The 16,225-nt window shown below is 47.8% G+C and overlaps 1 protein-coding gene across 2 annotated transcripts in view; it reads right to left on the bottom strand.

Annotated features, from left to right (window-relative positions):
* The window catches only part of ITPKA (inositol-trisphosphate 3-kinase A), a 55,882-nt gene that overhangs the window by 4,649 nt on the left and 35,008 nt on the right, over positions 1-16,225 (bottom strand). Inside the window, exons 2-6 of one of the 2 annotated variants that reach the window (XM_074998855.1) lie at positions 11,200-11,296; positions 9,032-9,245; positions 6,833-7,037; positions 1,671-1,772; positions 376-447 (exon numbers count right to left, since the gene is read on the bottom strand). In XM_074998855.1, the coding sequence (XP_074854956.1) occupies positions 376-447; positions 1,671-1,772; positions 6,833-7,037; positions 9,032-9,245; positions 11,200-11,296 (690 nt within the window). The remainder of the gene's footprint in view (positions 1-375; positions 448-1,670; positions 1,773-6,832; positions 7,038-9,031; positions 9,246-11,199; positions 11,297-16,225) is intronic. The other variant, XM_074998856.1, reaches the window with a different exon arrangement.

The following is a 16,225-nucleotide window of genomic DNA, read 5'->3' as shown; positions in this document are numbered from 1 at the left end:
CTAGGAGAACCCAGGAAACTTAGTTAACTGCTGTAAATCAGGAGGAACGTTAGACATCAGATTCAGGTGCTGCTGCTGACCAAAGTGAGAGGGTCCCACAGCTTCAGCACCTCAAGCCTGACTCCTTTAGGAACCAACCAGAAGTGGAGCTGGTGTGAGAAGCCAACACCAGTCTAACCATTCCTTACAGTGAATGCCTCCTGGGAATGAAGGACTTGTCCCTGCTCAGCTGGTTGGCTCAGGTGTGTTAATTCAGTATTCTCCCCACCCCCACTCCCCATCAACAGGCAAGTCTAAAAGCTTATCTGACTGACAAATTGAGGCAGCAAGAAGTCCACACACAGGCAACACCACACCCTGGCCCCCACAGCTCACCTCATGTCGTTTAAAGAAGTCTGAAGACTCAAGGATGAGGCGGATATCATGCAGGCGTCTGAGGTAGTTCTTCTGAACCAGGGAGAAAAAAAACACACACACACACACGTTAAGGTCACTGGAGAGAGAAAACAAAAATACTAAGAGAGCGCAAAATCAATCTAGTACAAGTACACTGATACCAAGTGTTACACCAGGGACAAATTTGCCACAAGGTTTTCACTCTTTACACGACCTACAAAGAATCACAGCCTTGCAATGCCTGAACCAGTCTGTGGGCCGAAGAAAGGGGGATACTTGACTTCTGATGGGGAAACGTTCTTCATTCTTCAACACCCTCTTTAGGCTCAGAGTCCAACACCTGGTCTATTTCAGTAACTTGTTTGTTCTCAGACCAACACAGTAGGATGACATGGGGCAAGGGCTTATGGGCACTGGCTTCATACCTTCCAGCAAACTCAGCCTCCCGGCTCCAGAAGGAGCGATATGTCAGCAGGCTGCAGAACCAGGATCTTAAGGCTCCAGCGTCTCTCACTTCAGAGAGAGGAACAGATAGAGGTGTTGTCAGAACCCCTCCCTTTAGAATGGCAAGTCTGTTTCATTAGAAGAGGAAGAATGTGGCCAAAGCTGGGGCCTGTTAAACTCTTTTCCCACTGCCCAGCACTTCTGTTGGGGCGTGGGGAAAATGCTCCTCAAATCCCTGTTCTGTGTTACTTGACACACTGTCTTTGAAGTGCTGATGTTCCCGAGATGGCCTTAATGTGATGGGGGAGAAAAGCAGCCTTGGAAGTCATCAGATGTCATATGGCCCACAGAGGCCACGGGACAGGAAGAAGTTAATGTTATCAGTGCACAGATCAGGGTGTGGGAGTAGAGAAGATGCTTTTCAAGCAAAAATCTCGCAAACGGCAACACTATGTCAACCTCCTCCTGCTCCCATTCCTTGGCTTTGTCTTCATTCAGTTAAACTTCTAATTCACAAAGTTTCTTATCATGCCCTGTGTTCCAACACCAATGCCCCCTGCTGTGCCAGAGTTGTGACACATCGTGAGGGAGACACCATGCTCTGACACCATGTGCAAGCCACTAGTTGCTAACTCATGGTGTCTGCTTTGAAAATACACTGCCACAACCAAACCACAATCACTGATGGATGATGATCTGCCAGGCCCGATCCATAACCTGCAGGATCCGCACTCCCAACCTCTAGATTCTCTTCTTTGGGAGTTCCTGGACACACGTCACAAAGATCTGAATGGACCAGAGATTAATAGTGCTCAAAACTCAAGGCTCACCAGAATAGTCCTGTTGCCCTCCATGAATTCCATAAAAACCTGGTAAACTTGCTCCCGTGTCTTAGTAGTTTTGAAGTTTGTGTGACAAGTCCCATCTGCCCTCTGCACACAAACACAGAGAAAAAGGCATTTATATCATGTATCACTAAACCTTCCTGAATCATCAACAGCTCATTCTATCTGTCAGTAATCGATAGAAGTGGGTGGCTGGGCGGGAAGAGAAAATAAATCAAGCAAGAGAGAGGAGAAAGAGATAGACTACTTTTGAACAGCACTTCACTTCCTGTTGACTGTAGTTTCAACAGTCGTTTCAGATATTAACGTGTGGGAGGGTTTCCCCTCTCACTTCGCAAGGGACTGCGATTTGCAAAGTGTCATGGGTCAACCCCAGGGTGCGCTCTGGCTGCATTCTCTACTAGACTGACAGGTAACCCCCCTCTTGGCTGTGTGTGGGAGGGGATATTCTGTGGTCTCCCAAACCCAGTTTGTGAAACCACAGGGCTGTTGGTAGAACTCAGTCCCAAACATGGTATCTTTTCATATTAGTACAGGCTAAGTCTCAGAAAAAGTTATTTGCTGATCATAAAAACCTCAGTGCTTGCAAACAGCATGGTTGTGCTTATACAAGGGTGCAATGTATAAAGTATGCGAGTAAATCTGCATTTATTGTATTTCATTGCACCTAGAGTATCTGAGTATTTGCAATTCAGCCATACATAGCAATGGAAGGCAGACACACGTGCGTCTGAAGGTACCAGCTTATATTTGTGAGGTTGTATGTGTATGAACCCAGGAACATTTGTCAATGTGCATCCTGGGTGAGCTGCTGGTTGCTACCATGTCTACATACGACATGCACACTTATTTTCAGGGCATACATACAGCATAGATACCAGTAATATTTGGGAGCTCACATTTATAAGAAGGATGCAACGGTATAAAATCATATCCCTCCTCCTCCTATTGATGAAATGAAATGCCACATTTTCATTATAGGAGTAAATCAATCACACAGAAACATCTGTCTTCCTCCTACAAGATAATGTGACTGCACCAAACCTGGATAAACTTCAGCAGTGGTCTAAGCAAGTGAAACACCCTTTACACCAGAGCAGAAAATGACACACACTGTAAAACTTCCAGGATTATCACATAAGAAAGTTAACTGATTGCATGGCAAAACTAGTCATAACACCCTCCCACTTCACAGACTATTTTATAGCAGAAGAAGCTGCTTTGACACCAAGACTGTGGGCCAGATTTGAATGCGGTGGTGTGAGGCTGATGAGGCATGTGTAAGTTATGCAACTGAAGTGCAGTAGAGAGGCAGTGGAGCAATGTGAAGTGCCGTACAGTGGCAGGCTAATGGGTACGGAGGAGTTTGGAATTTCAATCTGCTGTCTAAGTGGCATGCTAGCTGTGCATGTCTGTACTCTCGTGACACCAGCAAAATACTGTGTGGGGCGGGGAGGAGTCTTGTTCTGAAAATGCATCCCACAGTACTTCGATACTCTTAAAGCTCTGCATGGCAGTCAGGTCCTAGCCAGGTCACACGTGGCTTTATTTTCATTTGTGGGTGCACAAGGCATTTGCTCTCTGATCTTTCAGAAGGGCCTTCAGGGTTTTGTTACTCAACACGGGCTAGCTTGGAAAGACCAAAAACATGCTCGCTGCCTCTGTGCTCCCTCTAAACACACATTCGACTTTGCATTAAGCCCTCCCTTCCACTGTCTACCACCACCTGGCTGGTGCCTTTACCCAAAGAGCCGTCATTCTGGCCATGCTCAGACTGCATTTGTTTTCTTTGAAGCCACACTTCTGTCAATTTCTCCGTCAGTCCCTCACCTTGTCTCCGGTCAAAAGACTTGTCTACATGGAGACGTTACTGCGTGACAAGCCAGGGTTCAAATGTCCTCCGCAGGAAAGCACAGGACTCCTGTCAAGTAGCATCCACACAGTGCACACCTTCCCAGCTGCTGCGCCGCTCTTTGCGCCTTCCACCTTCCCAGCCAATGCCCTGGCTGACCCAGGCATGCCAGGGGGAGCAGCACTTGGCACTCTCCGGGATGGTGCTGCTCGTACACTTCTCCAGCCTGGCCTCGCTGAACTCCCGCTGCAGGAGGTGCAGGTCTGCGCTGCTCCCGCTACAGCCTTTTGGCTACACGCCACGAGCTAGTCCTCCAACAATGCAGTACTGGTAGATCATGCCCTCCAAGCAAGGATCTAAATTGCCTGACAAATACTAATTAACTCCAAGAGCCTGGGGAGGAAGGGAAGTATGGTCACCCCCATGCAGTAACCGCAGAGCAAGTTAGTGACACAATGAGAAATACAGCCCAGGGCTCCAGATTCCTTGCCCTATATTTTAGCCAGAAGATCCTCCTTTTACAAGCAGAGACAGTATGATAGACTCCACTGGTATTTACACTAATGGAGCCAACAACCCTTCAAGTGAACACACCGCTCAAACCGACTATCATGTGGAAAGAAGATGCTTGACGGCACACAAAGCAAGCGCCTTGTGCTCTAGGACAACTCAAAAGGCTCCGTTTCTCTCTTCTGCTTCTTGCATTAGGGACAAGTCCAATGTTGCAGTGAGAGGTAACAGAGGACTAAATGAATCATTCCTTATTTCAGAGCTGTAGGTAAGGTCTGGGGAGAGAAGTTCCTGTGCCCTAGATTAGCCCCAAAAAAGAGCAGGTACCCAGTTCAGGAGGAAGGAACACATGTAGGGAATCAAACCTCATTTGGGAGTCACTTCGCACTCCTGGGTTTTCGCCTCATCAAACAGCAGGGCAAGGACTACTTTTGATTGCCTCTCACCAGCCACTAGATGGCATCATCAAATCTCCCCATGCATGCACACAAGCTCACCTTTCCAAATGGGGACTGCCTAGGCTAAGAGTTTCACAGCTGGTGGGAGGAGAAATCCCACCACTGCTCCCTGTTTTGAAAATGGAGCTGAGAGATGATGCGAGGTAACCGGGCTCCATAGGGCAAAGCTGTGGTTGTAGAGCATATATATGTGAAATGGCAGCAATGCCAAGAGCTTAGGGCTTGAGGCTGGCAGTTAGATTGTCTGTGATCCAAATACTGACTTGCCCTATGGCCCTCACAATGCAGCAAACCTCTCTGCCTCCATTTCCCTAGCTGTAAAAGAGAGATACCGGCACCACTGAGCTAGCTGCCTCAGAGTGGGTGTTATGAAGAGAACGGTACGTCTGTGGAGTTATTCAAATATTTTATGCACCATTTTAATGCTGACTATTGTAGCTCAGATTGTCCCACAAGGGTGCTGCCCCACACCAGGAGAAACTGCACGCTATGTTGTGCAATGGCCTTTAAGGCGGTGTGACATACATACCCCCACCCAGCCACCCAGATCTGGAAGAACCTGCTCCAGGAAACATTATCACTGAGCATTTCCTGTGCACAGCATCTGGAACTGTGCCAGCCCTGTGCACTGGGTGTGGCAAGAAAGGGAAAGATTCCGCCCTCCCTCCCTCGCCCTGCACACACCAGGGCCCTGTGAGTCATCTGCAGCGAGTGGGAGGCACTGGAATGCCTGCAGAGAGGACATGTCTGGAGTGCTGATTCCATCCAAGAGAAAAACTGAAGAGGGATCATTAGCCAAAACACTACAGAGCCTACAGTTAAACCCATCCCCAAAGTGCCCAGGAACAGACAGAAGGCCTGTCGGTTCCCACCCATAGCTAGCTGCTGAGTTTGCTTGACAGGAGCCTGAAGCAAGAAACACCCATCAACCAGTGTGCAGATCACAGCTGGGGGAGCCATGTAGAGAAGCCCAGCATTGCATGAGGTTAGATCCCTCATTCATCCTGTAACCATGAGACGTAATCAGTGAGATGGGACAGGCAGCCTAGGGAAGCAGAGAAACAGGGACATTTAAGAGAGACTTTGCTGCTCTCTCTCTCTAGCCTCTCACTCACCTGGACTCCAAAAGCGAAAGCGAGTTTTAGGCTAGAAACCCTAGCTTCCTTATCTGACCCTGCACAAGTCAACAGGCTGCCAGAGAGCTGGAACCTGCTCTGGTAAAACCCCTTAAATCAAACCAGAGCAACTCATGGCAGCTAAGCCTTCATAGGCAGTCAGCATACCATAGTGGGCCCTCACTCATGTTATCTTAAAAACTAAATAGTGCTTGCACAAACAGCTGGATTGGGTCACAGATCCCAGTCAGAGGAAAGTCACCATCTCAGACCCATTCATCCACAGGAAAGTAGCCAAACTATACCAGACAAGACCAAGCCCATCTTGGGAGGAAAAGCCAACGCATATCAGCCAGGTAGGGAAACCAGCAGAGGCAGGCCTCCCTGACTGATAGCTCCCTGACAGATCTCTCCAGTGTCAGAAAGTCAGGATGGATGAAGCCCTGTATTTTGGAGGTGGTTACCAATGAGCCTGTAAGGTGGTGGTTGCCCCTGAGACACATGCCCTCAGGTTATAGGTAGGGCAAACAGCCCTGGAAAGTGAAGACTGCTGGCGTTTTAAAATGCTGAAGTAACATCACGAGATGTAAGGACAGATCCCTTCTTGACTGGGGAGGTCTGGAGTGGGATTATAGCTGAGACTGAGCCCTGAAGATTTGGGCTTCTGGATCTATTGTGATTCCCATTCTCTCTCTACAGGACAGCTGCTTGAATTGAGAGGGAAATTTGCTTAGATACTCGGAATGCTACAGGGTATCATTCTAACGATTCCACCTTACTTCAAAAATATAACAGGTTGGGATAAATCTGTGTTGCTTCAGCTCACTCAAAATAAATCTGTGAGCTCTCTGAATGGCTGCTGATTGGGTAAAGATCATGGCAGTGAGTAGGAGGATTCCCCTTCTATCAGTTTCACTTTCATTCTGTCTCTCACAGGAGGTAGCTATTTGGTTTCTTTTTCCAGTGCTCTTGCGGGTGTTCTCACTGCAGTTAGTGTGTGCCTGATGCGTTTCAGTATTTCTTGCTTCATAATGTTTATTATTGCCATGGAAGCTCAACAGGCATAATCAAAGAGACCATGAAGCTCCAGCTAGGAAGTCACGTGGTTTTTTTAGAAACCATGCTGACGACACACAGTGACAAGCTGACCATCAAGTCAGGCGAAGGAGCAAGTCAACTGAACAGGAAAGGACAGCCGTGGAAGACACTCACCTTAATCCCTTCAATCCTGAAGCCCAAATTGGCACTGGAGCTGATGGTCTCTCTCCACTGCATGTAACGTGGCTTGGTCACAGCATGCTGGGCATTCTCCTCGTCCGTGGGCGCAAGAGGATCCACCTCAATCATCTTCTTGTACATGTCCTTACGCAGCTTTGGCTTCTCACGGGCTTTAGTCAATTCCTCCTCCAGGTACGTCCTGCAGAAACATCACACCACAACAAAACAGTGAGCATCACCTTGGAATCTGAAACACCACCACCACCTTGCACTTTGCTGCCACCTTCTAGCATGGGATCTCAAAGCACTTTATAAACTCTCCATCTTTGTTCTAATTACCCGCTTACCTACAACTAAATCCCACACCCCTCCACCGGTTGAAGGGCCTGGAAGGAACACTGGATTTCCATTCTGCATCATGACAAAGGAAAGCAAGGTTCAAACTGACCAACGGTGGTAAATCCAAGAGAGGATGAGAGCCTAATGGAAACTGAACTCTTCCCTCAGTTCAGGGGAGAGAGGAAAAACTAACTTCAGACATGGCTAGTTTTCTAGACCCCCTAAAGCTCCAACCACCCTGCCCCCGGAATCGCACAGAAGGGAAATTAATTCTGCAGCTGACTGAAAAAAACCAAATGTGTAAAAGCAAATGATCTGCTGGAGCACAGCTCAGAGGTCTAGAGTCAGACTGGTGAGGAAAAGCACTGCCCATGTGAGTTGCCACTCACTGTTAATTCGGCAGTTACTCAAAACAGAACTGAATGCGCCCTGGGCTTTTCTGGGCTTACAAGGGAGAAATAAGTGGTGGTATCTCCCAAATGCCATCCACACATGCCACCAAAATGCCAGTCATTCAGGCTGTCTCAACTGTGCAGTCTGAGCACTAGGGATAGCCTCCCCCTTGAGAGAGCATTCTTAAGGCAGTGCCCTTCCCAGGCTACCCCATCCTAGGAAGTTTTCTGTACTTGCCTGGATGTGCCCGAGAGTGTAACCTGTCTATTCCATGAGGGGCAGGGACTCTGAGAAGGCACTAGCTGGTGTCCTCGCTGCAAAATGGGCAGGTTCCTGCCCCAGATAACTCAGCCTTTAACCCTTCCCCCAAGCCAAGTAAGTGAGCTATGGGCTTAAGGCACTCCAACGCCAAATTTGCTGGCTTCACTGTGTAGATGGAAATGGGGGGTTAGGCTAAGACTTGTGTGGACACTCCCTCTGCATTAAGAACTTGAGTTCACTGACCATTAACCACAGGTAAAGAAGTCTAGAGAAAAGAATGGAAGAAACATTCAGTGTTGGCATTTACATTATCATCAGTGTGTGTAAATCACCAGCTGACTGAGATGCATGGGACAGTTTGCACATCTCAAAGCCATTGTTCCAGACTCTGCAGAGCAAGGCTTGGTGTACTTTTTTTTGGGGGGGGCAGGGTGAGATTTTCTTCACACCCACAACCAGACACGTTAAAACGCAAGCAGAGATTCTGCACAGTGAGACAGCAGCTTAGAGCAGAGATCTGCCAGGATGGTGGGGCAGTACATACCAGTGGTTCCTGGACCCTGACTATCAACTCTGTTCTCCCAGACAAGAATAGCTGCCCTCCCAGGACTCATTACAGCCTTGGCTAGGAGATGTCAGGTTACCCATGTTTAGGGAAGGGAATTTAGACTCTGGGTCTTTGAGTGATGTTTTGTACTCAGAACAGTTAAAGACTTAGCCATGTGGCTTTTTTTATTCCCTAAGCCAAGTCCCATCAGGTGGGTGCAAAGTAAGCTCAGCTCAATGTGCCCCACTACATAATTCAGCCTTGATCAAGGTAGCATCCAAAGGAGAGAGAGAGAGGTCACTGTCCAGAGGCTACGTACAATCAGGCACCTGCAGGAGGAGCTCCCTTCACACTGCTCCAGAAATGACCTCATCCCTGATGTGAGTAAAGCCACCCTGTGCAAGGGAATATCCTTCCTAAAGCTTCAGAACATCTTCCAAGCAGAGATTTCCAGGTGTGCCAACTTTCATGTGAGGGGTTTGGGAAGTGAGAACCAACCAACTCATGTCACTAGTGGGTCCCCTGCCCATGCTTCAACCTGAATCCCCAGAAGTGAGTACTTGGTCAGGCACATCACCACCCCAACACAGCCGTTTCCCAAATCAACCACATGTAATGTGCACAGAAAGCAGGATCCTCTTCATATCTCCCACCTGATCCCCATCTTACAGTCCATGACACAAGGCCCTTCAAAGTCAGCGAGCAAGTCATCCAGCTGAATGTATTTCTCGCCATCTCTCTCTACCACCCCGTGGAAGGCCGGGACACAGGAGCACAAGGGATCTTTCATCAGCAGCTCAAAGCACTCCTTTTCATTCTCAGAGAAGCGCTTCAGAATTGTACCGCTCTCAGCTGCCTTGAAACTCCCTGCAAAAATTGACACATGCTGATAAGGCCAGTCTTTGTAAGAGGGAAACACCTGCCTTCCCCACTTCACCCACCTCACTATCATGCACCAGATAAAGAGTTCCCCTGAACAAGATAAGACGTCTCTTGTAAAAAAAATAAATAAAAGGCACCCAGTGCAAACACACGGTTGGTGGTTAAAGTCCATTTGGACAAGTTCCCATACAGGAATTGATTGATCCAAGAAGCATGGCTGGGCCATGCTGTCGTTTTTCCATGCTAAAGTATTCATAAGAGAAGTAAATGTACCTCGCTGCGCTAAACTGCACGAGAAACACAAGGGCCAGGCTGCATTAATATGCTGACAGACAGGCTCTTTTTAAAGCTACCCCAGGCTAGCTTTTTAAAGCTATTCCCAGTGCGGGCTGTGCTCCTGAATTCAGCCCAATGTCCTACCTGCAGTGTTCGAGATCAGTCGCTGATCATTAAATAGCAATCCACAGCCAAGAGCCAAACACTGCCTCTTTAATACACAGTCCTCTCCCCGCCCTTCTCCCCTGCCCTCTCCTCAACCACCACGCACACCTCTCCTGTGGAGCCTTGCGAATCTTCAAGGCCACCGTGTAGCTCAGTTGGTTTACAGCCTTATATTTGCAAGGCATCCAGCATAAACAACATCGTGCCTTCAGGCAGAGGCTAGCTATGATTAGCCTACAGCAGAGGAAGCCTCACTCCAGTCCAGCAGACAGGTTACAACCTCAGAGAAGAGAGGTACCTGTTAGGACACGTGGCCTGAAGCAAACTCAGGCCCCAAAGTTAGAGCTGGTGTTAAGCTTCTACCTCGCTTTCACGCTGCACCACACCATGACCCTGCACATTGAGCACTATATGTTCTCTGATGCGCTCCACAGTCTTCTGCACCAGATATCACAGTGCATCAGAGGAGGCACCCGGGTAATGGTGAGCAATGTCACAGTTAATGGAGAACTCCGGGAATCAGAGGAGATGAGCTGCAAGTGATGGGTCAAAGCCACTTCCAGAAACCCCGTACGAGGGAACAGAAGCATATTCATGATCTCTGTTCCTTCTCCAGACAGGGACTGGCAACCCCTATCGTGGTTTCTTCCACTCACACCCCATCCAGATTGCTAACCACTGCACTAGCGCTTTGGAAGTAGGAACATATAGGAATCAACTGAAACAAGAGGGTACCTCCTTATATTTTGCCTTATGAATGGCCTAGAACCTGACCCATGGGCACTTCTGTTAAATACTACAGGCATCAATGTAGACTCAAGTTGCTTGAGCGGCCCCTCGCCTGCTCCTCCCACACATGCACGGAGACATGAATGACCCAGACTTTCAGCACCCACACCCATGTGCTGGATTTTCCTTCCCACCAGGTTCATTTTCCTCTGGAGGTGTTCGATTCAGATGTGGTCTTTGGATGCAATTAGCAATGCACTCATCACCTTGGCTAAAAAAACCATACACCAATTCTTTGCACTGCACACTCAGGGACAACCCCCAGCCCTAGGTAAGACTGGGAGAGGCTGCACTGGTTCCTTGCATGAGGACTGAGACAGACAACACTTTATCCTAATCAACTGGGGAAGACAGCAGGACTCCAACCTCCACCCAGTTTCCAACACACAAACCACCTTGTAATCAACGTGTCATGTGGCCACACTTTTCAGCTGGACCTTTCCCCAAACTACGGCCTGGCTCTTTTCCAGCCCTGAGGTCCAACACTTGGAAAAGATTCTTCTGCTCTGCAGAGGCACATGGTGTCCAGATGCAACTGGCTTTCCCTGAACTCAATCAACCTCACATTATCCCACCAGGACCCAAAGGAAGAGCCTCGTCACAAAATCCCCATTCAAACTGACAGAAGCGGCAGAAAGGTTTGAAATCAAGCTGCTGTCTGACATCCTCTTTGTTCCAGAGCCGAGAGATTTGATAGCGCACATCTCACCTGTGTGCCCAGCCAACTGCACCCATGAGTAGCGCTTCTTGAAGGGGCTGATGACTGGCAGGTTGACCATCGTTTTAATTGTATGCCATGGGTTTTTCTGTAACAGAAGAGAAAAACAAATTCAAGAGGACAACCTCTGAAATGCCCTTATCCGTGTGGTGTGCCCAGCAATCTGAAAAGCACGCACACTGCTCCCTTGACCCCGCCTGCTCTACAAGGCCCATAAATGCCCAAAATAAAGCTGGCAATACAGCCAACACGGTCACCCCGATGAGACTGGTATCAAGCTGCACGAGCTACTAAAGATACTTGATTAACTTTAAACAAAAAATGCTCCTCAGGCCCTGCCAGCAATGTGAAAACAGCCTGCAGGAAAATCTAAAAGTGGCATAGGTCTAGAACTCCCAGTATGATAGACAGACGCTAGGTCTACACTTACAGAAAAAACCTACATCAATGTATCTCAGAGACCAGGTTAATGGAATCGAGCTCACAGGACTTGAGCCTAAAAACAGCCGGGGACGGACATTCCCACCTGAGGCAGGACCCTAGTCTCTGAAGCCCAGTAAGGGGGTGGGCATCAGAGCCAGGAATCCAGCCCACGCGATTGTCTGCACTGCCATTTTGAGCTCCTTAGCTGAGCCTCCTAAGCCTCAGCCAGTTGACACAGGCCCGGAGACTCACCGATAGGGGCATGGCAGGTTTGCCACACAGACACGTATCAGCCTGGTCGAGCGAATACCTAAAAATAGCAGTGTGGCCATGACAGCATGGTTGTGTCAGGCTAGTTAGCCCTGAGTACATATCCAGGGGCTCAGGCCGGCATATATTCAGGAGGCTTGTGGGAGCTGCCTCGCACAGCACACACTTGTTTTTAAGCACATGTTCAAGCAGAGGTAGTGTGTTTAGGCCCACGTGCACTGGAAATTGCATTGTCCAGCTGCTGAACAGCTGTGCCCATAGTGTTAGAACCACATTTTGCAGGAGGATGGACACAGACACTCTTGCGAGGATCGGTGTATTTATACTCATGGGCACCTGAGAAGTGTCACAGGAGGTCCCACGCTGTTAAGTACCACTGGGTCTTCCACAGGACTTCAGTCTTGTCTGATAGGCCTAAAGCCTTGTCTACACTTTCCTTTATCAGTGGTCTAAGTCAACATACCTACTACAGTGTCTTCCATGCAGTAAGGTTGAGGGGAGCTGCTCTCCCATCGACTCCAGCTACTCTTCTCGTTACCAGTGTTGATGGAAGCAAGCTTGGAGATCAATTTATTGCATCTTCAATGACGCCATAAATCAATGCCCGGTGGATCCAACCCTGCCAGGTCAGTCCTTGGCAGTATGGACATACCCGTACCCTAACCAGCAAGAGACACGCGTTGTGTCAGCTGCAGCATTTCAGAGGTAAGTTTCGGGATCACCGATCTCCCTTTGGTCCCCCACTGAATGTACGATATAGAATCTTTTCCAGGTTTCTTCCCCAGCTCCCCAAGCCACGTTACATTTGAACACAACCGCTCATTGCTACTGCAACCCTGCTCTGTCACCTCTGTGCAGCTGCCACGGCTGCTCTGTTTGAATATTATAGCAGCTGCGAAGGGGAAATAGAGCAAGCTTAACAGCTGCTGAGTGGACTCTCAAAAGAAAATAACCTTTAAAAAGAGAAGCCTAAAAGGTCTTACCCACCGGAACTGAAACTGAGTTAAGTAAGAAAAATAATCCAGCATAACGTTTACATAAGCTCTTTCCATCTTGAGGGATCCCAGAGCACTTCGCAAACTAGATGTACAGGAATCATTTCGCCCAACGCTGAAATGCAGCCACTGCAGGAGTGGAACACAGCAGCTGTTTAACAACCCACAGCAAGTGTACAGAACATATGCACTCAGCCTTTTGGCTAACCTCACATGTAGCCTCAGCTTGGGGTGTGATTTTAGACATGCTCAGCATGGGCCTAATTCTGTCTGCTGAAGTCAACAGCTCCCAGTAACTGCAGTGGAAGCAGACTTAGGTCTGTGCTAAACACTTTGGAAAATCCCAGTTTTAGTATATACACCATATCCTCTATCTATGGGGTTGAGCTTACAGTTGCAGGGGTACTGATCCATTTCTAATTTCTACGATCCTAGGAAGTTAAGAACATGAAAACTGACTCTGCAGAAGAACTCTGGAGGGGCACAATATACCTCAAAAGAGCAAAATTTGGCCTGCCCATCATTCTCCACCCATGCTCTTTGATCTTGTTTATAATAAGGTCTTTCCTACTTATGTTGGTCAGTATATAAATGAAAAACACTGGAGGTGACTTAGTAGTACAGAAGTAAGTCACGCTGGTGATACAGTACATGATACTTTCTTCAAAGGGCTTCTGTAGCCAGAAAAGTTATAGCAAGCTAAGGAAAAGTATGAATTTAAATGTTATAGTTACACCAGTACTGCACACAGACCAGGGACACACTTATTCCAGCCAGAGAGAACTTTTTTCAGTTTCTCTCATGTTGCTAGTCTGGTAGCAGTTCAAGACAAGCCCCCAAAGGCCACACTTGTTCAGAAAAAGTGTGTCCTCGGGGGGTGTTCAACTGGCATAACTACAATGATTTAGCTATGCCAATATAACTGGAAAGTTACCCATGTAGCAAGTCCTTCGCTGGTACTGAAGAAAATGTGCCAGAATTGCATCAAGGGATTGGGGTGACCAGATACCAAGTGTGAAAAAGGAGAACAGGGTGGGGAATAATAGGCATCTATGCAAGATAAGGCCCTAAACATCAGGGCTCTCCCTATAAAATCAAGGCATCTGCTCACCCTACAAGGAACACAGTGTTGCTGGACTTACTCTCTATCACAGGATACATTAAACTGAGACCTTGGCCATTTGGGTTCATGCAAAATCCAAGAACACTTAATGCAAAAGCAGTGAGGTTTGCGCCTACACCCTAGCCAAATTCCAGTTTGGGTAACTGCACTCCGCAATGCTAAATCCTCTTGTAATTTCCAGTGGATTTCATGTTCCTTATTACTTGTCCTGAACTGTTCTGTAGCATTACTGTATAACAGCTGCTGGATTCCCTCCCAGAGAGGACAGCACTGCACTGGCAGGGAAAATGATTCTGATATATCCCCGACTAGTTTGTAAATGGCTGCGGAATCCTTCTGAATGAACGTCACAAGGTAAATGTAAGGATGTCTCATCACCATCATCATCATCTTCAGGTACACCACAGACTATTTTTCCTGTAGTGTCTACTTTCCAGCCTTAGCCCATATCAGAAGCACTCTCTCAAAACAGTGACTATTCTCCCCTTTCACTTAGGCACAACCAACGTCCTCAGTCACCTACTGAGCAGTCAAAAAACCAGTGGGCTTGGGAGACGCTCCTTGGACGCAGCCCCCCGAGAAATCAAGCATTTGGATCCAGCTCAGCTTGCAGCATAGGACTCCCCTTTTCTTACCTCAGCCCCCAGCAAGAAATCAGCTGCACCCTGGACCCCCTGCACACTCATCGAAATGTCCCACGTCTAACCCTGAACACTGTCTGCTGAGGATTCATAATACACATCGTAGCAAAACCGGTGAAGAAGCAGAGCTTTTCGAGGAATGCACTTAATATACACAGCACACTCCAGCAGCTCTCTCCTCCTCCCTCCCACCTCGCCTGAAGCATCCACGGTGAATGCTTGCACTGTGGGTGTGAAAAAGACACAGCAGGCCGAAGTCAGACTTAGCATGAGCAGGCAATGCTCCCACGATGACTGTGCCCACTCAGACTAGGGTGGATTTTGATCCAGGGCGTTAAGAGGTGCTTCTGCCTTTCAATGTACCACAGACAGTTCCCTCCAAAGGAAGGGAAAACATGGTCATCAGGGCACCGAGGAGAGGCCTCCTGCTCTAGAATTTAGAGCTGCCACTGGATGTTACTATCAGCAGTGGCTTCCACAGACAAATTCTCCCTTTTATCCCCCCACTAGAATTTCCAGAGTCCAGCCTCACTGAAGTATCTCAGCTGACAAGCAATAAGGGTTGAATGCTCTTGTAATCATGGTCTGAGTAGGAGGGTGAGCAGGGACTGTTGGTGGAAGACTCTCTCTCACTTCCATATCTAAAGCAGGATCTCTTCCTCTTTGTCAGTGATGGGTGTATCAGTTTTTCCAAACCACAGCTTCATGAAGCAATGGAAAAGAGGATTGTAGCGACTGCCTACCATGTAGAGGTCGACCCTCTCTCATCCAGCACCCTCGGGACCTGACCAGCGCTGGACGAGAGAACTTGCTGGACGATGGGAGGTCAATGTTTTCTAACACACTACCAATATTTTCATGGCCTACTGGGCTCTTAGGAGACATTTAGGGGTTAAACAACAGCACAGAACACAGAGCCAGGACTGGTGACTCGAAATGAACTTTATGGGACCATGGGAAACTTGGCCACACCTACGATAAGTGGCCACCTGGCTAACTTACATCAGGCTGGATTTCAGATGTTGCCAGACAAGAGTTCCAGATTAGAAAGGTTCAAACTGTATTCTCTCTTGTGTCATTTTATGTTCCTTTATCCCTCTGTTCTTCCAGGTCCCTAGTCAGTAATCTATGCTACCTGTACACATTCAGAGGAAGTTTCCAGTTTCTCTACACCTCCATGACCTAAATCCCAGCTTTGCTGATTCATTTTTATCCACTTCATGGAATCAACATAGCTCATGAGTAAATTAAGAACCTCCAAAACCCAATATCAGAACTGTGATCTCTGAAATTAGTACCTTCTTATGTAGAAGGGCCTAGATAGCCCCAAGCAGATGCATGGGGGGAATGGAAGAGGAGGAAGATTCTACATAAAGGTTTGTTGATTTCCCCTCCCATTTTTCAACAAAATTTCAATCAATTCGAAATTAACCAATCTGATCCAGTGCTTAACTTAGCCACAAGCCACACGTAAGACTTGGTCACTAAAGTAACAGTATCCATGACATAATTAAGTTCCAAATCCTCAGAAGACAGATCTTTACGAAAACTTAGCACTGAGATAG

This window comes from Carettochelys insculpta, chromosome 6 (assembly GCF_033958435.1).
Source record: "Carettochelys insculpta isolate YL-2023 chromosome 6, ASM3395843v1, whole genome shotgun sequence".
Taxonomy (NCBI): Eukaryota; Metazoa; Chordata; order Testudines; family Carettochelyidae; genus Carettochelys; species Carettochelys insculpta.
Note: the sequence above shows the minus strand (reverse complement) of the source record. Positions and strands in the feature narration are given on the sequence as shown.